Consider the following 27612-nt stretch of genomic DNA (forward strand, 5'->3'; position numbering starts at 1 on the left):
AGTGGGGATTTAAATCCAGGCCTTGCCAATTAAGTCCACAGGATGTTGCTGTGGGATGATGAGGCTGATGAAAGTTGTAGCTAAAAATGTCTGGAAGCCACAGCTTGGTGACAGCTGGCGAAAACCTTTACTCTGCCTATAATAGGAACTGGCCAGGTGTCCCTACTCCTCTCCCAGAAGAGCATTGGATGGAGACAGGCAGCCCTGTCCCCAACATCGGATGATCTGAGGGGTGTCCTCTCTTCTAACTGTTTTAGCTGCATGCTGTCCATAGATCATTGGTTTGCCCAATGCTTTTTCAAAGAAGCCACTTGCGCTAGGCTTGTCCATCACAACACCTTGTGGTGTGACATGCCATGTGTCAACGATATGCTAGGAACGGAAAGTGCTCAGAAGCTACTTTCATGTCTCTTGGGATGCTGCTCATAACTCCCAAATTATGAAAGCTCCTTCATCATTCATACTTGTGGTTTTCGGTCAGATTCCAGCACTCAAGTGAGCATAAGAAATACAGCTGTTTGTTTAACCTATCACATATTAAAGTTATGTAATAACCAGCAATTGCCTTTTAATAGAACGATAGAATTGTAGAGTTGGAAGGGACCCTGAGGGTCATCTATTCCAACCCTCTGCAATGCAGGAATCTCAACCAAAGCCTCCAAGAGAGGTGGCCATGCAGACAGATGGTGCCCAGAACTGGACACAATACTCCAGGTGTGGTCTGACGGAGGCAGAATAGAGTGGTACTAGGACTTCCCTTACTTACTTATAACATACAGAAATGCATTAGGGGAAATTACTTGCAAAAATCTGTACGTTAGTCAAAACTGCATACAAAAATCAGTTTACTGGGGAAGATTTGAAATAAAGTGCCGAATAATTTTCATGAGGATTTTTTAAAAAACAAATTTGCAGATTGCTGTAAAAATGTGGAGAACTGAATGTAAAATTGGAAAAATGAGAAGCTGGGAGAAATGAAACTGAAAGACCCTTCCATCCCTTCTTGTCGGTAAGGCTCAATGACCCAATGTGGCACCTTCTCCAACTAGCAAGTCATATACCGTATTGGCCCGAATATAAACAGCACCCGCAAATAAGCCGCACCTTTAAAATTCAAGAGGAAAAAAAGAAAAAAGATAATACCCGAATATAAGCCACTCCCTTAAAATTGGGTTACAGGGTGAAAACTGCTGCGAGCCAATTTAAGCCTTTGATCTTGCAACCCCGCAAAGATTACCGTATAATCGCTAAAATCGCTACAATTCTGCAGGCACTCAAGCCCGCAAATTGGCAATAAAACATTTTTTGTTCAATTTTAATGTATGTCTGTTTCAGAAGTGATATCGTAAAAGCCAATTTTTGTAAGGTTGTGAATTTAAGCTGCACTTTAACTTTTCATGGTCGGAATTTTGAAAAAAAAAGTGTGGCTTATATTTTGGCCAATACGGTACTGTAGGAACATAGGAAGGTGCTTTACAGCATCTAGACCAGAACTGCATCATCTGACAGGCTGCAGCTCTCCGGCAGAGAAAGGTCTTTCACATCACCTGTTAATCCATTTTGACTGGACATGCAGGGGTTTGAACCTGGGACCTTCTGCAGGCAAAGCAGAGTGCGCTATCACTGAGCTCCTTTCACTCTCTCAGGAACCGATGATGCTTCCTTATACCAGGTCAAACACTTTGCCCATCTAGCTCCCTGGAAGCCAATATCTGGGGTCTCCAGCAGAGATAATTCCCATCACTGCTACCTGAGACCTTTAAACTGGGGGGTTGGATTCAGGACCGTATGCATGAAAAGCAAGAGGTTCTACCACAGAGCAATAAGGCCCCCTCCAAACATCGGCAAAGTTTCCACAATTTTCGGTGCTCACCACAGCACACTGTATCCCCACAATCTCAGGGTGGACGGTGGCTGAGGGGAACAGAGTTCTCAGGGGGAGGGAAGGGTGTGCGTTCATTTAAATAGCTGGAATTATGAGTTTAGAATTCTGCAGCTGGGAGGAAGGAAGGGGCTTTAAAGAAGCTGATCTGGTAACGCCAATGTTCAATAAGCAATGCTTTTTAAAAATCAAGCAAGCACGACACCACAGAAATTAAGAGGGATGGATACATTGCTTTCATATTTTGCTTTATGCCAGAGGAAGTCAATACCTCTGAATGCCCAGGATGCTGGACTAGAAGCACTGTCTGATTTGCGCATCCTCAAATATCTTGGTTTTATTTTTCTAAAACTGCTTTGCACCTAACATAAGGTAAAAAGGTAAAGGGACCCCTGACCATTAGGTCCAGTCGTGGCCGACTCTGGGGCTGCGGTGCTCATCTCGCTTTACTGGCCGAGGGAGCCGGCGTACAGTTTCCGGGTCATGTGGCCAGCAGGACTAAGCCGCTTCTGGCAAACCAGAGCAGCGCATGGAAACGCCATTTACCTTCCTGCCGGAGCAGTACCTATTTAGCTACTTGCACTCTGACGGGCTTTCGAACTGCTAGGTTGGCAGGAGCAGGGACCGAACAATGGGAGCTCACCCCGCCGTAGGAATTCGAACCGCCAACCTTCTGACTGGCAAGACCTAGGCTCTGTGGTTTAACCCACAGTGCCACCCGCGTCCCTTTGCACCTAACATAGCGCACCTTAAATGTTCAAAGCCAGCTTGCATGTTCAACCGTCCTGTAAATTAGACCGGTATTATACTCCCCACAATGAAGACTGGGTGGGACAGAGGGCGTATGGTGTGACTTGAACCACAAATGCTCTGGCTACGGCACTGCTCACCCAGCACAACAGCGTGGCTGTTAGATCATTCTTCCCCTATTTGGCCAGATTTCCGTTGGCACAAGACCTACCTGATTATAAAAACAGAAGGGAGAGGTTATTACAAATAATGGCCGGGTTCCAAAGAGCTACTTTGGGCGCGCCTGAGAGTTTGAGTAGGTCAAATCGTGACAGCAGGTAGCAGCAATTGGACATGAAATCAGAGCATTTGTGTCCACGAAACAGAATGAAGAGAGGGTGGCAAGGATAGATCCTTTAAAAAATACTATTAAAAGAAAAAAGAAAAGTCAGTGCCAATTAGACTGTCATTGCGGGGGCAGAGGGCAATAGCAGCGTCTTTTCCTAAAGTAGTAACAAGAGGGCCAATCACTACTGCAAATCTGGAGCAAGATGCCAGTAATTGGGAAGCACCAAGAGAGCCAAAGTCCATTGCCTATGTCAGACTGGGGCTTTGTCACTAGCAGAAGAGGGTGCTGGACTAAGTGGGCTTTGCTCTGACCCAGCAGGGCTCTTCGTATATTCTTAGGAAAGGGCCAATTAACCAGATGGATGCAACTCCAGGATGGAAATGGGAACTGCACAGACCTGGGTCTGCTTCGTTGGGATCATAATTGTTATGGCTCTCCTCATGCTTACATGGGAGTAAGCCCAACAAAAAAAACAAGGCTTGCTTCTGAGTAGGTGTGTATAAGGCTGTACTGGAAGAGGAACATTTTGTTCTGCCTGGTAATGTAGAGTTATCAATGTGCACAATATAGGGCGGTATTCAATGTAAGTCATACTCTAGAGTAGACTTACTGGAATTAATGGACTAACACAGATCCATTAGTTTCAGAGGGTTTACTTTGGTGCCATTTGAATTTTATGCCCGTCAATGATTCTTGATTCGACTTTAACCAATTAATTGGTTAGCTAAATCAAGTTTTAAAAATTATCTATTGACAAAATGGCACCCCTGATTGAATCGGACTTTTTAATATAAGTTAATTCTTTTTAATGTAAGTACTCATTTAAAAACAAACAATTACGAATGGCAGGCAAAATCTCAGGAAAGGCTTTTCTTTTTCACTCCCTTGAGGAAGTTTTAAAGAAAGCTCTTGTTGTGATGTATGCATGCCCCCATCTACAAACTAATACAGTATGCTTCCACCCCCTTCAAAACTAATATTTCATTCATATCCAAATTAACTGCAGGTAGTATTGGTTGAATGAATCAAGTGAAACTCACAGAAATAACCAAATCCTATGTCTGAGCTTTTATTCTCCATACCTCAACTTGAATGTTGGTGGGCTGGGCTGGGGGGGGGTCACAAGTAAGTAAAATGAAATGATTTGGTGACAGTACTAGCAGCAACATCACTCACCCCAGTGCCTGCCTGTTCCTTGCTACTGGCCTATAGGGCCTGCCCTATTATTAGGTAGACTGAGGCAGCTGCTTAGGTGGCAGGTACTGAAGAGCAGTGTATCAATCCACCCCCATTTTGTCTGAGCTTCCTAAGCTGTCCTGGTGCTCCAAGTGTGGTAGAGGATGCGATCCCATTACCACCACTGAAGTAAGAGTCACCCTGGTTGGGTTCTGTATATGGAATGGTGAGAGACCTCTACCTTGTCCTTCACATTATACAGCAAAATGCCTTTAAGTACCTGCATCATTGCAAGAGCTGAACATTGCCTTCTACAATCTTGCCGCTTACAATTATAGAATCATAGAATCATAGAATCATAGAGTTGGAAGAGACCACAAGGGCCATTGAGTCCAACCCCCTGCCAAGCAGGAAACACCATCAGAGCACTCCTGACATATGGTTGTCAAGCCTCTGCTTAAAGACCTCCAAAGTAGGAGACTCCACCACACTCCTGGGCAGCAAATTCCACTGTCAAACAGCTCTTACTGTCAGGAAGTTCTTCCTAATGTTTAGGTGGAATCTTCTTTCTTGTCGTTTGGATCCATTGCTCCGTGTCCGCTTCTCCGGAGCAGCAGAAAACAACCTTTCTCCCTCCTCTATGTGACATCCTTTTCTATATTGGAACATGGCTATCATATCACCCCTTAACCTCCTCTTCTCCAGGCTAAACATGCCCAGCTCCCTTAGCCGTTCCTCATAAGGCATCGTTTCCAGGCCCTTGACCATTTTGGTTGCCCTCCCCTGGACACGTTCCAGTTTGTCAGTGTCCTTCTTGAATTGTGGTGCCCAGAACTGGACACAGTACTCCAGGTGAGGTCTGACCAGAGCAGAGATTATTCTTCTATCTCATTATTAAATAAAAGAACAGAAGTGTTTCATTTCTGTACGCATGTTTATGTAAAATAAGACCATATAACCAATCGATAATCATCTTGCCATTTTCTTTTCCCCTCCACAATTAAAATGTTGAGCTGCCTGTTTCCTCCAACATGTTGCAGGGCCCACAGATGAGCTGCTGATGCTGGAAAACCCACAAAGGAATCTGTGGCTGGAAAGGCGGTCCTAGTGGAAGTCCCCTGCAGATGGATAGGAAGGCTGCCTTCTAACCCACCGGAATGGAGAAGGCAGCCCCCAGCGAGACCCAGCCCCTCGCGCCTCCAAAGGCCTCGAACTGTAAGGAAGGGGATGACTGCTCAGAGAATGGACTCCTGATCAAGATCACAGAACCTAAATTCCAACTGGTGGAGGGCGCAAACCAAGCCCACCCTAGCCAGGGAGAAAAGGAGGAGACCACCAGCCCTGTGTCCAATGGGATTTCAGGAGCCCAGAGCCCAAGTCCTTGCAATGCGACAGGGAGCAGCGAAGGCACCCCTCCCACACCCGCTGCTCCCATGACCACCACCCTCTGTGTGGCAGAGGGTCAGCAGCAGCTGATGGAGCGGGATGAGAGGGAGACTTGGAGCAAGAAAGTGGACTTTCTCCTCTCTGTTATTGGCTATGCAGTAGATCTAGGAAACGTATGGCGCTTCCCTTATATATGTTACCAAAACGGAGGAGGTGAGTGTCCATTGATTGATTGGATTCAATATTTGTAGTCTGCTTTTCCAAGCACAAATGTTGAGCTCAAAGTGGCTCACAAGAGTCAGTTACCCTGCAGCCCCCCTGCTTAATCTTGGCACAGCACTGGGGCCTTGCTCCTCTAACATATACTTGGGGGTGGAGCAGGATGGTGGTGCTGTGAACTAACATCTGCCCCCCCCCCAAATCTGCAGCACAAAGCAAGCAAAGGCCAAGCGAGAACTGGCGGTAAGGCCGGTTGCAAGCATTTCTTTGCAATTAAATAAAGAATATGGATATATATTTATTTGCTTGAGACTGAATTCTCCCATGCCACCCAGCATTCCCACTTAAAAGATGCTGACGGGCAGGGCTGGGCAATAGCAGGTTTTCAACACTGCAATGCGTCGCCAGCCAAACATTGCAACCTGGCGATATGCAGCAACAAGCTACGTTGGCCCCAGCCCACAAGGCACGGGGTGAAACTGTCGCAACTCTCACTGCAGGAGCTGAGGGGCTTTCATCCCAGCGCCTCGCAGGTCAGGGACGATACACCTTGTTTGCGTTGCCCAGCTGCGGGATGAGAAGGCTCCTGCTCCCCAGCTGAGTGAGCCCTACGCCTCTCCAGCTTCCACGTGAGGCACAGGGGCTTGCTCAGGTGGGGGAGCAGCGGGAACAGTTTAAAGAAGCCGAGGAAGGAATAAGTTGTATTGGCCCGGCGATACAGCTTGCTCCTCCCTCTGCAGCATGGGGGCAGAGTGCGATGGCGACTTCATGCGCAGGTGAAACCACTGCTGCTCCTGAGTCCCTCTGCTACCAGCGGCTCGATGCTGAACGTGGCACTGGTAGCAGAGGGACTCAGGAGCTGTGTCGGTTTCACCCGTGATATACTGCCAGGTGAAGCCGCCATACACGGTCCTGGGCGATGTATCGGTACATTGCCCAAGCCTACTGACAGGTTACAAAAAACAACACACACTCCAAGTGGACTCTAGCATGGAAGCAACCTGTATTAACTGAGGGATTCTTAAAATCGCTCCTGGAGCTGTGGACAAAATAGGGAGCTATCCCTAAAATAGCCCCATAAAGGCTGGGCGGCATGAAATGTTGACAACCGGCTGGAGAGGAAGATAAACAGATCTAAGAAAGGAAAGAAACCACATTGTTGCCTCGATAAAGTCATTTCCTGACTTGTTCATTCTGATAAGCTATTTTGCAATGTCCTCAAGATGGAAGGGAGAGCTGGCCACAGGCATCAATGGAGATATCAAAGATTTTAATGTAGCTGGGATTGAACACACATACTTCCCGCCCCCAACACATGCACAACTGAGCATGCAACAGGACAGCAAGGATTCAGCTGGCTGACTGGTGGAAAACTGGGGTTAGGGGAAGGGGAGTAGTTGGGGTCTTGAACAGCAGTACTCCACACAGCAACATTGTTGTTGCAACCACCCCCACCTTGTTCCCCCTATTTCTGGCACTCAGAGACCTTTGTGGACGCAGTGCACCCCCCAGGCACAAGAGGGATATGGCAGCATGCTTGGGGAAACACCAAGATTTTTAGAACTAATATTCAGGAAGGAGGAGCCAAAGGAAATGCTGACTGACCTTTGCTGAGCAGCGTTTGGGGTGGGAGGTCAAGGGAACGGAGTCTTCTGGGGGAGGGCACAGCTGACTGGCTGGCATCTTGATCAGAAACACGCCACGCTGCAACGTTTTGTTGCGTAGGCCACTTGTTACCATCCAATGCCTCTCTGAATGGTGTTTTAACGTTGGTCCCTTTGATTCAGGAGCTTTCCTCATCCCGTACACAATCATGGCTATCTTCGGAGGGATCCCGCTCTTCTACATGGAGCTGGCACTGGGGCAGTATCACCGAAATGGATGCATCTCAATCTGGAGGAAGATCTGTCCCATTTTCAAAGGTAATCCTCAAGGGAAAATCTTTATTCTCAGAATTCTGGGTCACAGTTAAAGCTGCAGAGCACATGGGGTGTGGAGCCAGGGGCTTTTCGGGGGAGGATTCCTGGCATATGTGGAGATCAGACGTCTTAGACATGTAATTCTGCATTGACCCTCCAAATCCACACATAAAAAGTTCTCTACTTACTATGAGCATAGTTCCCAATAAATGCACACAAAGGGAAAATGACTGACAATGCCATTTTATATGCTGTTGCCTGTGCCCTCATCCATGTTTTTTATGGCCTGTGCTGGAGCTCCCTGGCTGCATAGGAACCTCTGCACTACCAATAGATCACTTAATAGGAACACCAGAACACCCATCTCTCTTATGTTTATGCCAGCATTTTCTATCTATCCAGGAATTGGCTATGCCATCTGCATCATTGGCTTCTACATTGCCTCGTACTACAACACCATCATGGCATGGGCCTTGTACTACCTCATCTCCTCGTTCACGAGTGAGCTGCCCTGGACCAGCTGCAAAAACCCCTGGAACACCAACAACTGCACAAACTACTTCTCCAACAAGAGCACCGCCTGGACTGCCAACTCGACCTCCCCGGCAGAAGAATTTTACACGTAAGTGCATGTAAGTGGAGAGACAGCCATGTCAGAATAAGGTGGAGCAGGGAGGGTGGGGAAGGAGCTTTCGAGGAGGGACGGATGTGTTAAACCCTGTGCTTTCTTTATATGAAGGCACTGGCTCAGGTCTCCTAGTTAGCAACTGCTTTTCATGAGCATCAGTGAGAGTTAGTGGTTCATTCTTTATGCTTGCAACAACCTCTGAAGCCCTCTGAAACATCAGCCTTGGTCATTCCTTAACTAGGTGCCAGAGCACACAAGGGTGCTGCAAGAGATCTGATAGAGCTGTGAGAAACATGTCAAAACACACAAGGTTCCTAAGTGCCCAAAGCATCCATGAACAGAGGAGGGTGCATTCTGGATCTCTGGATGACTCCCTGCTCTGTTCTCACCTCCTTCCAATCCGTCTCTGCTGGTGGCACGGATAATTCTGTCAAAGTTCTGCACTGAGCAAGCCGCCACTCCTGATATAGAAAAGCAAAAGAATTGTCCTCCCTCACAGAGAAAGCTGCCCATTGTATCTCTGCATGAGTCACTATTCTGAGTGTAGCCCCTCCCAAACAGAAAGCCTACATAGAATTGTGACTCATGCAGAAACACACAGGCCTGGTTCACATTTAACACTGTGTCATGGTTCATTTATCAAACCATGAATTAAAAACAATTTCTCCTACAGATGATCAAACTATGACTTGTTTCTCCAAAGCGTCTTTTGTTTTCCAGCTACTCTTGCCTCATTAGAATGTGAAGTGTCTGGGGTGGGGTAGCCAAAAAAGCCAAGGGTGCTGTTTTCACAAGTAGCACCAAGCCATAGTTAAAATAACTCAGGTTTTAGAAGCCAACAGTAAACCATGGCTTCAAGTCACAGCTTGTTGACTGTAAACAAGCCACAGTTAAGGTACTGGGCAGGGTCTGCACATGTTTAATAAACCATGGTTTAATGTTACATGCGATCCGCACCATAAAAAGTATGCTTCATAGTATAGTGTATAAAGGAAGCCCTTTCGGGGTATAAGAATGAAGTGGCATCTCCCATTTTAATCAATAGGGGAAATGTGTGCCGGAATTGTCAGAAGTTAGAACCACCCCACCAACTGATGTTAGCCAATTCATCGAAATCAGGCTGTAATCAGGCCTGGCTCAAGATGTACATTGTTTTGATTGCCAAAGAAAGGAAATCCAAACATTTTTTGTTAAAAAACTAACTGAAGTAAATAACTGCCACTTTTTGAAAAGCACTGGCATGAAACTGACACGAGGTAGCCAGCTCTAGGTTGCTCTTCCTTCTCCCCCGCTCGTACCCAGGAGCAAATCCTTAAATGAGGAGAAGCCAATGTGATTCCCTCCAGACAATGTTGAGCTCCGATTCCCATCAGCCCCATCAGCAGCCAGCATGGCCAATGGTCAGGGGGATGGTGGAAGTTGCTGTCCAACAATATTGCAAGGCTACCCTGTTCCTGACCTCCCGTTTGTTTGACTTGCATCCAACAGTCACATTGACGGCAAGTTCCCAGTAGCAAACCCCACTCCATCCCACCCTCAGGACTCATGGACTTGAAGCAAACGTCACCCGCTTGAAATGATCCCTTTGGAAAGTCTGCACCCCAAAGGACCCCCAACGCATCTGTTTCCTTTCCATTTCAGCCGCCACATTCTCCAAGTGCACAGATCCAAGGGGCTGGATGACCTGGGAGGAATCAGCTGGCAGCTCGTCCTGTGTTTGATGCTTATCTTCACCATTGTGTACTTCAGCATCTGGAAAGGAGTCAAAACATCTGGAAAGGTGAAGAGCAAGGCCAACAGCAGGAGGAGCTACGCCAGGATTGTATCTGGTGGTCAGGGATGGAAAGGGATGCTGTATCTGAAGACCGGGGGGGGGGGGTGAGGAAGGTTCATGTGGCCCACCAGGCTTCTCCATTCCTTAGTGCCTTAGGGGTCTTTCCAGACCACACCCCTTCATCAGGCAGCACCCTCACCAGCCCTGCCCTGTCCCCTTCTCAAGTGCATTGAGCTGACTTGAATGTGTTCTTGACATATGAGAATATCTCTAGCTTGCCTGGCTAGAGACTGGGGAGATGGTATGTGCTGGTGTGTTTGTAGAAACTTCTGGCTTTTGCATGGCTGGGATACAGATTACTGTACACAGTAAGTGTCCCATCTGTTTTTACCTCTGGTCTGGCCCAAACATGGCATACGGCCCCTGGAAGGTTGCCCATTAAGGGAACGTGGCCCTCAAGATGAAAAAGGCTCCCTATTTCTGCCACCAAAAAGAGGGAGGAAACTTTCATGTTCCTGTCTGTCTTGAGAAGCAGCTGGAATGATCTGAAGATCGATCATTCTGAAGTTACCCAAGTTGGTGGCCTCCTGTGATCTTGGCTAGCACCCAGTGAGGATGTCGCCATCCTTCCTTCTGGCTGTGTGTTAGGAAGGCCTTTTCTATACAGAAGATTTGTCAGTGTCAGGGGTGCAGACACCACAAGCCTCCCAAATATGAGGCAGCAGGCAAGGCGCCACTAGGCCAGGAAACCCCGTCTGTCCCATAGGAGCAGGTCAAGAGAAGGAAGTTCAGAGTCAGGGGAGTCTGTGCCACCTCCTTGGGGTGGGAAGAGACAGGGCTTTGGCACAGGATGGGATAGTTCATGGAGCTGGCAGAAGAGACCCCCGGAACTAGGGATGGGTGTGTGTGGGGAATTCTATAACATTTGCACATCTCCGAATTTTGCAAGGCAGTTCTCCAGTCAACTAAAGTGTATAGAGATGCATATTCTAAGGTAAAATATGCATATAGTTCAGTTAAACTAGCACACAAAAGCATGTAACATTTGCTTTGCAAAAATGTATATATTTGCTAAAAATGTATACATTTGCTAAAAATGTATACATTAGGATAAATTTGCACTAAAATGCTGGTGTTCTTCTTATTTGCCTGGGCCTTTGGATAGGGACATTCAGGCACTGTCAATATCAAAACTTTCATTTTAATTACCGTTTTTAGATATGGTCTTGTTGGATTTGATGTTGCTAGGCACCGTGGGCATGTTTTGAGTTGCGGTGGAGAGTGGGCTATCAATTTAATAAATTAATATTGCTGCTAATTCAGAGCAAAGTTTTCATCCTTTGTGCTGGTGGTTTCCCTCGGACGAATCCTCAGTCTTGATTTCTTCTCCAAACAGGTTGTGTGGGTGACTGCCACATTCCCTTATGTCATACTCTTTGTCCTCTTAATACGGGGCGCTACCTTGCCTGGGGCCTGGAGAGGGGTGGTCTACTACCTGAAGCCCGAATGGGATAAGCTTTTTGCTACTGAGGTAAGCAGGGGGGGAGGCGGGTGCAACAAATCAGATGAATGGATTGGCTACCTTAAAGTCCTGTGGCAAATGCAGAGTAATGCACTAGATTTGAGGATTGGGGGGGGTGAACCAGGTACTCAGTCAGCCTTCTCCCAACCTAAGTAAAAATCTAGATAATTACTGGTCAGTTGCCACTTTCTCCTTCTTGAGCAAGGTTCTTGAGTGGGTGGCTGCAGACCAGATCCAGGCACTCTTGTATCCCTGTTAATTCTCAACCTTTCAGCAGCTTTCAACACCATGGTATTTCAACCATGGTATCCTTCTGGAGCAGCTGTCCGAGTCAGGCGGTGGGTGGCACCACTTCGCAGTGGTTCTGATTCTATTTGGTTGTTTCAAGAGGGTAATGCTTGGGGAGTGCTCTTTGGCTTTGTGTAAGTTCCAAGGTTTACCGAAGCCAGCTCTGCAGCTACAGTGGTGCCCCGCAAGACGAACGCCTCGCGAGACGAAAAACTCGCAAGACGAAAGGTTTTTCCGTTTTCGATTTGCCTCGCAAGACGAATTTCCCTATGGGCTTGCTTCGCAAAACGAAGCTTGCCCCCGCACCCCGGACCTCTTTTGAAGCAAGGGGCGGCCGGGAGAAGATCGCTTCTCCCCGTTGCCAGCCCCGCAATCTCCGGGGACAGAGGGGAAGGCGCGTGCCCGGACCCCTTTTGAACCAAGGGGCTGTCCCCGGACCCCTTTTGAACCAAGGGGCGGCAACGGGGAGAAGCGATTCCCGGACAGTCTCCATAGGAACGCATTGATTGATTTTCAATGCATTCCTATGGGAAACCGTGCTTCGCAAGATGAAAAACTCGCAAGAAGAAAAAACTTGCGGAACGAATTAATTTCGTCTTGCGAGGCACCACTGTACTTGGAGCAAGACTGGTATTATGCTTGCTCCTGCTCTATGGTATAGTGTTCCTGTCGAGATACAACACACACCCACTATCTGTATTTTCTGGAAACAGCTGGAAAACAGGATAAATGGAACTTGCAGAAGAAGCTTTTCTGCAGACTGTCTGCTCAGTGTATAAGGGATAAGACAGTCTCTCAAGTATCCTGTTCCTGAGCTGTATAGGGACTTATGTTAGTAGCAAATTGACAGCAAATCCCTCAAGCAGGATGTGTTATATGCTGGCAGCAGGTTGCCCCCACAAGCCACCAGGCATTGCATTCTGTATAGCAGATGCAAATGTCATTTCCCCCTGAATAGTTATGAAAGACTCAGATGAGGTTGGGGGAGATTTTGGCCCTCTAAGTAATAAATACAGCTACTATTGAGATTACAGGTTCTAATATTCGCCAGCCAGCGGGCTCCCGGTTGATAGGAGAGAGTTCAATGAAGAGGAAATGAAGACACATCGTTCTCTGATAAAGCCACATCTCCAATAAGGCCCCGTTGCCTCCCCTAAAAGTAATAAAGGGTGTTCGTATTGTATTGGATGTTTCTGAAGCGATGAGCGAGGCCAGATTGCGATCTCTGTGCTGTTGATATATGGCCACAAAGCTTTCATGTGGTGGCTCCTGGGGCAGGAACGATCTGCAGAGTCGGGCAGTGCTCAGCTTTGAGTCTGGAGAATAAAAAGGAACTGGTTTGTTCTGGAGAAAACAGGAGATAAGAAGGCTAGTCAGGAAACGGATCTTGGGGTGATGGGAGAAGGACAGCTCAGAGATGTCAACCCAGTGTGTGGCAGCTGAGTATAGCAAATTCCATCCTAAGTGCTGTCAAGAAAGAACTAAAAATAAGTTTGCCAGTGATGTAATGCACTTGAATAAATCTATGGGGTGGGTGAACTTGAAATATAGTGTATAGTTGTGGTCATCTCATCTCAAAAAGGATATTGAAAGAACTAGGAAAAAGTCACAGCTCAGTGGTAGAGTATCTGCTTTGAGTGCAAAGGGTCCCATATTCAATCCTCAGAATCTCCAGGTCGGACTGAAAATGTTGAAAACGCTAGAGTGCAACTCCATCTGCTATGGACCACTGGCCTGGCTCAGTACAAATGTGCAGAAAATAGCCACAAGATTATCATGGATCCAGAGCATTTTCTCTATAAAGGAAGGCTATAGGGTTTTGGATTTTTTTTTAACCAGAAAAGAAAAAAAGGTAATTAAGGAGAGAACTGATGGAGGTTTGTAATACTATAGTATGATGCAGAGAAATTGGATAGAGAGTCAACTAGGAGTCACTCAATGAAATTGAGTGGCAGGAGAATCAAGACAGGCCAACCCTCTCCCCCAATGTAACTTCACATACTGCATTATTAAGCTATGGAACTGTCACAAAATGCAGCGATGGCCAGTAGCTTAGATGGCCAGCTGTGGGGGAGGACCTTAGTGGATCTGCTTTTACCGATACCCTTTTTAGTGAGCTGTGTCTGTTGATTCTTTTCTTTTTAGGTGTGGATTGATGCAGCTGCTCAGATCTTCTTCTCTCTCGGCCCAGGATTTGGGGTCCTCCTAGCCTTTGCAAGCTACAACAAGTTCCATAACAACTGCTACCAGTGAGTTTTCTCAAAGAGAAAGATTACTGGGATGTGGGGGGACGATGACTCAACTTGCCATTGTGGAAGACTCTAATAAACATATTGATGGTTTGCACATAGTTCTAATTATTTACACTCCAAATCAGACCAGCTGGAGCAGTGTTCCCCAACCTTGGGCCTCCAGCTGTTTTTGGACTACAACTCCCATCATCCCTTGCTAGCAAGACCAGTGGTCAAGGATGTTGGGAATTGTAGTCCAAAAACAGCTGGAGGCCCAAGGTTGGGGAACACTGAGCTGGAGGGTACAAGGAGAATTTGTGTATGGGGTATGTGTGTATGTTGTATCACAAGCATGTCCTGATTCTCAGAGGCATGCGTGTTTCCATTACAGGGACGCTCTAGTCACCAGCACTGTGAACTGCCTGACCAGTTTTGTGTCCGGGTTCGTCATCTTCACCGTGCTCGGGTACATGGCTGAGATGAGGAACCAAGAGGTGGCAGACGTGGCCCGAGACACAGGTAAGCAACCAAGGATGGGCAAATGTGGCCAATCTCAGTTTCGCATTTTTCCAGTCTTATGTTCTGTTTGCCCCATTTCTTCAGCAGTTTGCAGTATGGTTGGGGTTGTTGTTTTTTAATTGCACCTGAAAATGTAAGTTTGTTTGCAATTTTCTGTAATATGTCTATGTAAGCAATCTCCCCAAACTGATGTATTTTTACAAGTAATTTTTGTATGTTATTTCTACGAAAGCAAGATTTCTTCCTCTAACATATACTTTCTTTGGTGAACATTTTTTTGTCTGGAGAACTGCACTGCAAAATTTGGAGAAGTGTGAATTCGAAGGAGAGCTACTTTTCAGTTTGACATACTGGTTTGGGAAGTGCAATGCAGACAAAGAATTCTTCCCAATCCTTTCCTTTTATACTCTCACTACCTTTCCTGTGATGGTGGGAAGGCTGCAGCCCACTGGGGCGCAGAAAGTCCCAGGTTCAATCTGCAATGGTATCTCCAGGCAGGGCTGGGAAAGATTCCCTGCCTAAAACCTTGCAGAGCCACTACCAGTCAGTGTAGACAATACTGAGCAAGATGAACCAATGGTCTGGCTCAGTATGTTCCTGCATTCTGATGCAAGCTGTCCTGCAGAGGATCTTTTGCATCCTAAGAAACTCTGCACAGCCCCTTTTAAAACAAGAGAGCACCAGGCACCGTTGTGTCTCAATAGCCAGTTGAGGAAGGGCTGGAACCAGTGAGCAAGGTTCCATCCCTAGCATCTCCAGTCCCCTTCTGAAGAAGTAGGGTAATTTTAGATGCAAGTGATGGGGGAAGACCCTTTTCTCCCTGAGACCCTACTAGTCATAGTAGTGGGCTAGGCATCTAATAGTCTGATCTGGCATAAGGCGGCTAGCTTCCTGAGTTCCCATGAAACATGTTTCAGTGAGCAACTGGGTTCATTATTAGGCAACTGGGTTCAATGGCCTCGTTGAAGAATTCCTCAAACACTTCCTAAGCTGACTAATTTTGACACGGTGTCTAGCCACACATGCAGGATGCTGGCAAACTTGACTTGAAGGCATAAGAAGACACATTCCTAAAGCAGCTCAGTATGTTTAGTCAAGAGCTACTTAATTCTCAAATTGCAATGTTTGGCTTTGCATGAAAAAATGTTCCGGGTTCAATTCCTAGCAACTCCAGGTAGGGCTAACAGCCTCAGTTTTGCCTAACATTCTTCTCCAAAGGGAACATCTCCAGATGTTGCAGGACTCCTGATTCCCATTAGCCCCAGCCAGCATGGCCAATGGTCAGGGATGGTGGTAGTAATAATTCAGCAGCTTCTGGAAGGCAAATCAGAATCACAGAAGAGCTGAAAGGGACCCTTAGAGTCATCTAGTCCAACCCCCTGCAGTGCAGGAATCACAGCTAAAGAATCCCTGACAGCTGGTTATCCAACCTCTGTTTAAAACCCCCAATGAAAGAGTGTCCACCACCTTCAGAGAAGCCCATTCCACTGGTGTTCAGCTCTTACCACCAGAAAGTTATTCTAAATGTTTAGTTGGAATTTGAATCCATTGGTTCAGGTCCTACCCTGTGGAGCAGCAGGAAACAAGCTTGAAACAGTTATCATATCACCTCTAGGTCTTCTCTTCTCCAAACTAAACAGATCAAACTTCCTCAACCGTTCCTCATAAGGCTTGGTATCCAGACCCTTTGTCATCCTGGTTTCTTTCCTCTGCACATGTTCCAGCTTGTCAATATCCTATGTTACTCAAGTCAGGGAAAGCTAGCATAGGTGTTACTGAGCTAGATGGACCAGTGGGGTCTGACATGGCATATCAGTCAGCTTCCAATGAGGTAGGGAACTCTCCTTGGTTGGAAGTCTTTGAGACCAAGCTGGAAAAGCCTCTGTTTGGAATGCGAGGTCAGAGAGACTGGAACATAGGGATTGCCTTGCTGCTTCAGAATAAAGTCTGGAGTGCTATTTCTAGTTTGTTTGGCCTGGCTTCAAATCATGAAGGTTCCATTTAGTGATTATGGGTAGCATCCTCCTTGAAAAATATACAGATCTCTGGTGCCTGCCATTGGCAAGGCATGGGATACTCTCAGATCTATAAACTTTTGCCCTTCAGAGCTCTGCCAACTGGCTGCTTGAAAGGGATGTTTGAGACTGGATGATGGATTGAAGGCCCTCAAGATGAAACGCAATACAATTCATCAAGTCAGGGGACAAAGCCGCTCCCTTTCATCCTGCTAGAGCCTGATGCCACACTGAGATAGTGCTGCACAGGATTCCTGGCTCACTTGCTGCAGTAAGCTCCTTACAGGCACCCACAGGGTCAAGAGCATTGCCCAGAGCCAATCAGCTTGGCTCTGGACAATGCTTTTGCTGGCAGAAGTATAGCCACTGGCCATGATCACACATGCCTTAGTTACATAAAGGTTGGATCACTGTAACATGCTCTAAGTGGGGCTCCCTTTGAAGTGTTAGGAAACTTCTGCTGGTCCAAACTGCGTCAGCTGGAGCCCCAACCAGAGCCAGATTATATTTTATCACATTTTTATTGTTTATTGTATTTTGATAATGTAAGCTGTCCTGGGGAATTGTTTAAGGGTGGGGTGTATAGCCGCCTAAAATAAACAAAAATAGTAAAAGTTTGGGGAGGATGCTGCTCCATGGCTGGTGCCAGCTGATTTGGCTCCTGGACAGCATCTGAGCTGCAGTTAGCTTTAAAGTCTGAAATGGGCTAGGCCCCAACCGTAATGTGAAGCACTGTCTCCTTCCACACCAACCTGTCTGGCCACTCATGGGTAGTAAACATGGTGCCCTCTAGAATAGATGCTGCAGGGCTACTGGGCTTCCCATTCAGGGCATCTGGTTGGAGAACAGTGGGGAACTGGCATACCTCAGCAGTAGCACATTTGCCTTACGGGCTCCAGGTTCAACTCCCAATGGTATCTTCACATAGGGCTGGGAAAAGCTCCTTGTCTGAAACCATGGAGAGCTGCTGCCCGTGAGCTTGGACAATACTGACCTAGATAGAGTAAAAGGTCAGTATTGGCATAAGGCAGCCTCTTATGTTCCTAACAGGATACTGGCCTAGACAAGCCACTGGCCTAATCCAGCAGGCTCTTCCTACTCCCATCCAGAAGACACCACATTAGATACCCTTGACCGGTGACCTTTGGAGGAGGAGGCTCTTTATGCCTGCCACCATTAGAGTTGCAGCTGGTGGGAATATAGGAGAGTATGACGTCAGGCCTGTGGAACTCCCTGTCACAGGAGATCAGATTGGCTCCCTTCCTAATGAGTTTGACGTGCCAGATTAAAGCATGGTGGCGAGAAGATACCGTCACAGCTGAACTGGCTCTGAAAGGGGTGACTGATTATTTATGCTGCTGATTATCAGCTGTTCTGATTTGTTTTTCTCTTATCTGGTATATGGCTTTTGTGTTAACTTATATTGACATTAGCCACTGTGTTACAAGCTGGGAAGGGGGGGGGGATAAACTCTGGAGGAAGCAGAATAAGTCATGGACTGTTATCTCATTGACCGACAGGACCCAGCCTCCTCTTCATCACCTATGCAGAGGCCATCGCAAACATGCCTGCCTCCACCTTCTTTGCCATTATATTCTTCCTGATGTTGATCACCCTGGGACTGGACAGCACAGTGAGTAATGGAGCAGTAGAAGGAAAGGTTCTGTGTGTGTTATTGCAGACTTAGTCCACACTTAGCCAAACCAAATCTGAAGAATGGAAATATTATCTTTTTGGATAACCTCAGTTGGCGTTTGTGCTGGAATGCTGACACTTGACCAGCTAGTAAGAAAACAATGTTTTCCCCACTTCCTCTGGGGCGGAATCTAGAGCCGCTTTCCTGAACTTGGTGTCCTCAGTTAGTGAAGCCATTTTGGACTAAGTCCCATTAGCCCCAACCAACAAGTTGTGTTGCCAGGGTCTTACTTGGAGTTCTAGCTGGGTCTGGTGGGAGTTTCCCCAAACATCTGGAGAGCATCAGGCTAGGGATGACTGGTCAACACCAAGGAACTGCATCCTTCCACTTGAGAGGAGGCAGGCAAAATCAGGTCATAGCCTCTGGGGTATGGGCAGAATGTGAATTGCCTGGTCTGGCCCTTAGCATCAGGCTGTGGGGTTATTCCATTAGCCTGAAAACAGGTTCAGTTCACCAAGCACAAACACAGAATTGTTCGGATCCCTTTGCAAGCTCTAAGAGTTCTGGGGAAGAAGGCAGCTGCCTTTCCTTCATTGACTCCTCTGTGTGCTTTTCCCAGTTTGCAGGCCTAGAAGGGGTGATCACTGCCGTCCTGGATGAATTCCCGCACATCTGGAGCAAGCGCCGGGAGCTGTTTGTGCTGGGTTTCATTGTGACCTGCTTCTTGGGTGCCATGCCGACGCTGACCTTTGTGAGTAGCTCACCTTTCCATGGCCAGTCAAGCCATTCGGTAGGGTGAAGAGTGTCTGTGCGTTTGGTGTGCAATTTGGATTCCAGACTTCCCTTTAATGCCACAGAGGATGCTGGAGTGCAGCTCTTGGACTGCAAACAATCAGACGCAATCCAAGATTGGTGCTGTTCTCTACAACCCTGCAAGTGATTTCCTTGTTAGATTTCTACCATGCCTTTCCACAGGTTCTGAATGATCAGATTCCAAATGCTTTTCCATGCAGCCTTGATCAGGGCTGTTTTAAAAACTGAATGTGTTGTTTCAAAACACTGCAAATCAGCAAGAGCTGCGTTAAGTGGCAATAATGTCTGAGACATTTGGGGGTGGGGAGTGTTGAAAAGCCCTCCCAGTGCTACATAACCCAGTTTCCCAAACGGTTTGGGGTGTCTCAAATTGCATGTTGTGGCGCTATGATGTCAACAGATTGGATGAGATGCCAAGTTGAACTAGAGATCGTGAAGACTCTGACAAGGGAGGTGTTACTACCAAGCATAGATGGATCGTTTCATGAGAAACCTGTATCACACACAGTTTTATCAGATTTGCTCCTTGATTTGGAATGCAAAACAGGAGTCCCAGTTCCTGCTGGAGGCACAATTCCCTTCCCCTTTTGGGAAAATCTGACTCCCAAGGGGGAAAAGAATAGGAACACAAGGGTCTGCCCTCAGCTTTACTGTCAGTCATTGCCCCTTCAACGTTCTCACCAGGGAGGAAACAGAGAGGCATTGATCCCCTACTGGATTACCTACTGGATTGATCACACATTCCACTCAGCCTTTTCTTATCTGCGTGGTTGCTGTATTGTGTGAGGCAAAGGAAGGGAAGTTGGAGAAACTGGGTCATTTACACTGTTCAGGATTAGTCAGGTTGCACAGGTACTGAAGAGAGCATCAGATTAAAGTACATTACAGGCTTCTGCTGCCTCTCCAATGAGCTAATGAGCTCTGTACAAGCAAGTTTTGCCTTCTGGGAACTAGAAGCGATCCTGTTGTTTCCCATGATCTTTCTTTCTCTTGCTCTAGGGTGGTGCGTATGTCGTAAAGCTGCTTGAAGAATATGCCACGGGCCCAGCTGTGATAGCCGTGGTGTTCCTGGAATCCATTGCAGTGGCTTGGTTTTACGGTGAGGATAGCTGCATGCCGGTGCACTTGCTGATGAGACTCCTGTGCTCATGCAAATGTGTATTTGAGAGAACATCCATCCATCACTTTTGGATGAGCGTAAGAACATAAAAAGAGCCAGCTGGATCAGGCCAAAGGCTCTTCTAGTCATGACTCCTGTTTTCACCATGGCCATCCAGATGCCCTCAATGAGGACCTGAGCACAACAGCAAAGCTTTACCCTCCTGTGGTTTCCAGCAACTGTTATTTGCTGCCCACAACCGTGGAGACAGAGCACAGCCATCGTGGCTAGTAGCTATGGTTAGCCTTATAGTGACTGGAGTATAATGCTTTGAATGTAAGGCAGGGTTTAGAAAGGGAAGACACATACATTTCACTGCTTTACTCCTCAAAAGGCAGCCAGTGGGGCATCTGGGCCTTGCTAGATCCATACACCAGGCCCACTGTGGTTGCCTCCAGGCTGTCAGTATTTTGCAGGAGGGACTCAAGCGCATACCAGCAATTTAGGTTTGTGTAATTCACGGAATCGTGGAATCACAGAACTGATTCTATTCCATTATAGAATTGTAGAGCTGGAAGGAATCCTGAGGGTCCTCTTGTCCAACCCCCAGCGATGCAGGAATCTCAACTGAAGCATCCATGACAGATGGCCATCCAACCTTTCCTTAAAAACCTCCAAGGAAGGAAGGCCCTGAACCTCCTGAGGGAGTCTGTTCCACTGCTGAACAGCTCTTACTGTCAGAAAGTTCTTCCTGATTTTAGCCGGAATCTTCTTTCTGGTAACTTAAAGCCATTGGTCTGAATCCTAGCCTCTGGAGCAGGAAAAAACAAGCTTGCTCCATCTTCCATGTGACAGATATTTGAAGTGCTATATATGCCTTCCTCTCTCCACAACAGGAGGAGAAATGACATCCCACAGCGCCTCTCTACCTATTGTATTTCTATGGTCTGAGTATTTGCCTATCAGCAATGCAGCTCTGGGGACTTAGCCCCTTCTCATGCTAACTAGCAAGAATATGCATTTGTTAGGTTTGGCTGCTAATCTCTCACACTTAGGACCATGTACATATGAGTGATGAACCACAGCTTACGTTAGTGTGGATGCACATGAGCTCTGACGTTTCACAGAACTCTTAGGACTAATGGCAGCAGGGTGCTGTGTAGCTTGACAGCCTGCATACTACTGCGTGAAAATCTAAGCTGGCGCAATCAAAGCAATCACACTTTACTTTTTTATTCTGCTGAACCCAGTTCATAGGAACACGTGAGTAACATGGGCCTCACCCTATGCTATTTTTGCAGGTGTCAGCCAGTTCTGCAGTGACGTGAAAGAGATGCTTGGATTCAGCCCTGGGTGGTTCTGGAGAATCTCCTGGGTAGCCATCAGCCCAATTTTCCTCCTGGTGAGTCCATCTGTCCAGCCCAACATGTAATAAGAAGTTTCTCCACAGTGTGTTTGCATCATAAAAGTAAAGTATTAAACACACACAGAGACCCCTCTCCTGCACAACAGCCTCTATGAACATAGCCTTACACTCGAGTCACATCACTGGGCCATCTAGCTCAGTACTGCCTACACGGACTGGCAGTGGCCTTCCAGGGTTTAAGACAGAGGACATTCCCAGCCCTACCTGGAGATGCTACTGGGGATTGAACCTGGAAACTTTTGCATGCAAAGCAGATGCTCTACCACAGACTTTATGGCACTTCTCTCTGACCCTACCACTGACTTGGCAAAGTAACTGTCTCTGGCACAGGTTTGCTATATGATATCTGTTCCTTCACTTGTTTGGGCAGAGCCTGCTCAAGACATGTTGCTACTTAAGATAAAGCAGCAAACGACACGTATGTCCCTCCACTGCCCACTTCCAAGTCAAGGTGCATGGTACCCAAGACCAGTCAAGTTATTTTGGCACCTGAGGCACTTCTAGCTACAAGCGCCTCTTCCTGTCATTGGCAGTAAAAATACCACAGTAAGTGGGATAGCTCGTAGGATAGCTCAGTCAATCGAGCAATAGACTCTTAGGTCATCAGTTTGTACCCCATATTGGGTAAAAAGATTCCCGCACCGCAGGGGTTGGACTAGATAACCGTTGCGGTCCCTTCTAACTCTATAGCTCAATAATTCTATGATTCAATTTACTGCCTGTTCATAGCTCAAAATCAGCTGCCCAAGGCATCCACCTCCTTCTGTCTAATGGTAGGGCTGGCCCTATGCGTAGTAGTCGTGTCCTGTTCCCTATTGTTCTCTGCACTAATGCTCTTTTGGGTCATTACACTAGTTTCAGGAAATTACATTAAAGCACTAATTGTGCTTGTTTTAAGTAGGTTTTTTTAAGGGAGAGAACTAATTTCTCTGAACAAATGCATTTTTTAAAATCTAATACAAAGTGGGAATGAGGGTGAGTTGGAGGAGCATAAAAATTAACTCCCACCTTCAGGAGACACCCAGATAAACTTCAACAAAAGTAGATGGCATCCTTTGCAAAAAATTAAGATTAAAATTAAAGGGCATAAGTAGGAGCCCCTGCCCCTGCTTTGACAGAGCTATTTCTGGCACTGTTAAATGAAGGCTTAATCCCAGTCCTAAATTAACTCTGCCAGCCTTTTCAGTGAAGTCAGCACTCAGCATCTGGCAAGAAAGGAGAGGTTTAGCAGCAAAAATTGATGGCAAAAAAGTGGCTAACAAATCTTGTGTTGTTGTAAGCCACTTCAGAGGGGCATTATCCAGAAAAGAGGCATATAAATATTTCAAAATAAAATAATGCAGGGAGGCCAGCCTGATCTATACCTCTTCATCTAACCCTTGAAAAAACGCCCATTCTCCCCACCTCCCCTCTGCTTCTTTGACACACAGCTCTGATTTGCAGCATACTTTTTTATACATACAATCCCCAAATATTGCATACAAGTGGTACCTCGGGTTACATATGCTTCAGGTTACATACGCTTCAGGTTACAGACTCCACTAACCCAGAAATAGTACCTCGGGTTAAGAACTTTGCTTCAGGGTGAGAACAGAAATTGCGCAGCAGCAGCAGGAGGCCCCATTAGCTAAAGTGGTGCTTCAGGTTAAGAACAGTTTCAGGTTAAGAACGGACCTCCGGAACGAATTAAGTACTTAACCCAAGGTACCACTGTATAAGCAAACAGAATGCTGGGAACAGTGGGTAAAAATGGTCACATTTGCATGCCTCTTGCGTCTTCCAGTGGGGCTTGTGCCCCTGCAGCCAGATCCAGCAGCCCTAATCAGGATCACAGTAGAATTGGAAGGGCCCCCGAGGGTCATCTAGTTCAACCCCCTACAATGCAGGAATCTCAACATGTAGTCCCCCATCCAATCTGAAACCATACCAGACCCTGCTTAGCTTCACAACTGTGCTAGCAGTTTTATTGCTGAGACCCATGGGTGACTTCTCAATGGAGCTCCCAATCTGCTATCTCATGGTAGAGATGCCTCCCTCTGCCAGAGCTCCTTTTCCTGTGAATTAAATGTTTGGCTTTTCTCCAGTTTATCATTTGCAGCTTCATGTCGAGTCCTCCAGAACTCCGCCTCTTCGACTATACTTATCCTTACTGGACTGTGGTGTTGGGCTACTGTATCGGGACCTCGTCCTTCATTTGCATTCCCACCTACATGGTCTATCGGTTGGCAACCACACCAGGGACACTTAAAGAGGTAGGTGACCATAAGAAGAGCCTGACTTCTGGATCGGACCAATGGCTCATCTAGTCCAGTATCCACTCCTCCATAGCTAAGGCTAAGTCCTTGGGGTGAACCCTCTATATCAGAGCTTTCCAAACTTTTCATGTTGGGGACACACTTTTCAGACATGTATCAATTCGCGACACAGTACAGTGGTCCCTCGGGTTACAGACGTTTCAGGTTACAGACTCCGCTAACCCAGAAATAGTACCTCGGGTTCAGCATGAGAACAGAAATCGTGCTCCAGCGGCGCGGCAGCAGCAGGAGGCCCCATTAGCTAAAGTGGTGCTTCAGGTTAAGAACAGTTTCAGGTTAAGTACAGACCTCCGAAACGAATTAAGTACTTAACCCGAGGTACCACTGTAATTCATTTTTACTAGCAAACCCAGGAGGAGCACATGGAACATTTGTGCTACGCACTGCAGCCAGCACACTAATGTGTCGCGACACACAGTTTGGAAAGCTCTGCTCTAGATCCAACTCTATATCTCAGTCTTCACCAACCTGCTGCCCCCCAGATGTTGTTGTTCCTATGAGATCCAGCCAGGATGGCTGGTGGTCAGGGATGATGGGAACTTCAGTCCAACAACAGGTGGAGGGTACCAAGTCAATGAAGGCTGCTCTACCACTTCCTCATTTTTTCTTTTAAAAAACTTATAAGCGATGTAGACCGGGACACACTGTCCATGCTTGATTATAAACTGAAAGCGGGTGGGGTTTCCTCCAATGGAAACTTATAGGACTGCACTGAGCAATGTGCCCCTGCCTGTGGATTGAGTGGAAGGAGTAACTCTTCTCAGCACAGCCGGCATCGAATAAACATTCATGGCAAGCTCAGTGCTTCGTCTGGGCATTTTCCAACGTCATCTTTTAGTTCTTGCCCTGCCTGGTGGGATATTCTAGCATCTCCTGTTATGACTCTGAACATCTATCATATGGCAAACACAGGAATTGTATCCTATGCGAGTCATACTCAAGAACAGACTGCTTGAAATTAATGGGAATGACTAACCTTGGTCCATTATTTTCAATGTGTCAACTCTGAGAAGAAAGCTTAGTTGTGGGTAAAACAGCCAAAACAGCCTAGAAAAAATTTGGTTGATCTTGGATACATGGGCCAATATAGAAAAAGTCTGGCTCACGATATCAGTCATCTGGAGCCATTTGCTCTGTAAATTCCTGTTCTTGCGCCCTTAGTGGTGGCTGGTGCCCACTGGGACTGGAAGGCAGGGAGCCCAGCAGTAGGGGCAGCCAGAGCCAATTGCAGGCAGAGGCAACTAACTCTTATTTTGTCGCCCTCCTCCCTGACTTCTACAAGGGGCAATACTGAGACTGAGGAGGATGAGGAAGCTGTCAGGCAGCTCCATCCCCTGGACTGGTTTTAAGAAGGCTGGCTGAGAACAGACCGAGGTTGGTGGGGCAGTGCCCTATTTCCCCAAGTGGAGCAGCCTCAGCCGGTGGCATCCTTTGCTCCTTGGATATACTCTTGTCTCACCTGAAACCAGTTCCCTAACATTCTGTTTCTTTTCTCCTTCCTCCACAGCGTATTCTAAAAAGCATTACTCCAGAAACAGCCACAGAAATTCCCTTTGGTGACATCTGTATGAATGCTGCCTAAACAGCTGTTAGTGGGAGGTGTGGGGGGGGGAGGGGGCTTCACTAGCTCCTTGACTCTCTTGTTGCTTTGAAGCTCCTTCCCAAAGAACTGAATTTCCACTGAGAAGTGTGTTTGTGACAAGAGGCAGAAGTGTGGTGACAAAAGATTAGGGCCGCTGATCGTCTGAAACTAAAGACTGGCTGCACTCCTTAGCACCAGGCTCTCTTCTGAGTTTCGATTCACTGCACTGGTTTTTTTTGTTTTGGAAACATGAGGATGTGCTCAAGTGTGAATGAGTATCCGTTACTCCATCCATGGTGGGTGGGGCAAGGGGCCATCTGAATGCACGCATGGTTTACTCAAGCCTCTTGTCAGGACAACTGTCGCGATTTAGGATTATATTTAGAACTCATCTGTCTGTGCCAACACACCTGTCATCACTCTCAATGTGATCCTCTGTAATAGAACCTGTTGTATATGCTTCTAGGGACCTCACTGTTTTCAACCTAGCTGAAGAAATATGGGAACTCACCCAGCCCAACCCAATGCATTTTACAAAATTAATATGCAGAGAAAGTTTCATGGTTTGAATGGGGCCTCTGCTCAACACCTGGAAGAGAGACATTACTGAACCCCCCTGTGCAAGTGTTGAGCTTGTATAGAACTGCGGGTCTTCTGGAGTTCTGCTAGACTTGCTGCAGAAGGAAGGAAAGTGTATCTACCTGTAAAGATTTTTTTTTGGGGGGGGACCCCACTAGTTATCTCCAAAAAAATAACATATCACAAGAGAAAGAAAGACCCTTTTATCTGATAAGCTATCTATATGCAGGGATTATGTGCTTTAGATAAATGGAAGAGCATTCAGACATGAAACCTACACTGAAGTGGTACAGACCTGCAACAACTGCACCACATGACCCTGCTAATTCTGTACCTGGTCCTAAGAAGGGGCTCAATCTCAGCTGAGGTGGTGAAGCCATCCAGTGCTGGCTGTGGGGTGGAGTGGTCTGCTCACTGCCACCTGCTGCAAGACATTTCAGAAGACTGTTAAATCGTCACCTTGCCACACTACATTGGTGTTCAAATATATGCTGGGGTTCACCACCTGCATTGCTCCCCCAGCTGTTCACCCACCCACCACTCCAGGTGCAAGTGTACAGGAATGCATTTTTGCCACCATACAGGTGTATCTTTTTACCTATAGCGCTATGTGCTTGTTATAGCAGTCTAATGCATTCAGGGAGCAAATATTCCCATAGCCTAGAGTAGCCACACATAGAGGACTACTTCTTAAGAAGTGTCCTAACTGGGGGTTTTTTTTGTTTTGTTTTTAATGGAGTGGGCACAGAGCTGTTCATTATATGCAACCACTCTATAGGAGCTGTGCTCCACTGCAGCTCTGCATCAGGAGACATGGAAGGCAGTGACAAGTGAGGCTCTCACTTTTGAAAGCCTCTTTTATGAGCGCTGAACTCCAAACTTAGAAAGCTGGCAGAGGCACTAAACTTGTATGTTTACTGCTGTTGCAAAAACAACAGGTGTAACTAGCTGAAGACTGAGCTACACTAAACACACACAGTGCCGAGATTACAATTTATTAGGCCTTTTGACAGATGCTGCTGTTCTGAACACACCTACCCACGGAGTCATTAATTGTTCCAAAGAAAACAGTATTAAATCAATTTCTGGTACATGGAAGAAACCCACCAAGTGTTTCTGCTGCACAGGCCACATTAAAACAAGTGGGACCTGCGCAAGAGGTTGGCTTGGGAGCTTATTTAGGCAACTGTGTGAATTGGGACCATGTTTACCTTTTTGTATGGAGAAATTAAAACTGGAGTTTTATTTTACAAAACTAAAGCATTCCTCTCTTAACTTGTATATAAATGCACCTGTATTAATTTATGCTGCTGCTGCTTTGGTTATATTGAATGTCCCAAGCTGGATTGTATGTCATCAGTATGTGCCTTGCGATGTAAACTGTTACTGTAATAAATTTAATATCATAATAAAATGACAGTTGTATCCCCCCTCTGTCTGGTGGGAAGCAATTTATTAAAATTAAAATATTTCTGGCAGGAAAACATCATCAAAATGAGTGAGTTGATGTAGATCAGGAATAGAG

At 46.6% G+C, this 27612-nt stretch overlaps 1 protein-coding gene across 7 annotated transcripts in view; it reads left to right on the forward strand.

Moving 5' to 3' along the window:
- Positions 1-27517, forward strand: part of SLC6A4 (solute carrier family 6 member 4) — a 37162-nt gene extending 9645 nt beyond the window's left edge. For 3 of the 7 annotated variants that reach the window (XM_083479889.1, XM_083479892.1, XM_083479893.1), the window contains exons 2-14: positions 5177-5735; positions 7529-7663; positions 8063-8282; positions 9930-10068; positions 11459-11593; positions 14018-14121; positions 14495-14622; positions 18158-18270; positions 18893-19024; positions 20086-20185; positions 21487-21587; positions 23696-23863; positions 25434-27517. In XM_083479889.1, coding sequence (XP_083336015.1) covers positions 5294-5735; positions 7529-7663; positions 8063-8282; positions 9930-10068; positions 11459-11593; positions 14018-14121; positions 14495-14622; positions 18158-18270; positions 18893-19024; positions 20086-20185; positions 21487-21587; positions 23696-23863; positions 25434-25508 — 1992 coding nt within the window. In that variant the 5' untranslated portion in view covers positions 5177-5293 and the 3' untranslated portion in view covers positions 25509-27517. Of the gene's footprint in view, positions 1-915; positions 1010-1975; positions 2034-4223; positions 4363-5176; positions 5736-7528; positions 7664-8062; positions 8283-9929; positions 10069-11458; positions 11594-14017; positions 14122-14494; positions 14623-18157; positions 18271-18892; positions 19025-20085; positions 20186-21486; positions 21588-23695; positions 23864-25433 lie in introns of those variants that run through there. The other 4 variants (XM_083479894.1, XM_083479890.1, XM_083479891.1 and 1 more) reach the window with 4 other exon arrangements.
- Positions 27518-27612: the final 95 nt, after the last annotated feature.

The sequence above is a fragment of the Podarcis liolepis genome, assembly GCF_965112155.1.
Source record: "Podarcis liolepis genome assembly, chromosome: 16".
NCBI classification, from domain to species: domain Eukaryota; kingdom Metazoa; phylum Chordata; class Lepidosauria; order Squamata; family Lacertidae; genus Podarcis; species Podarcis liolepis.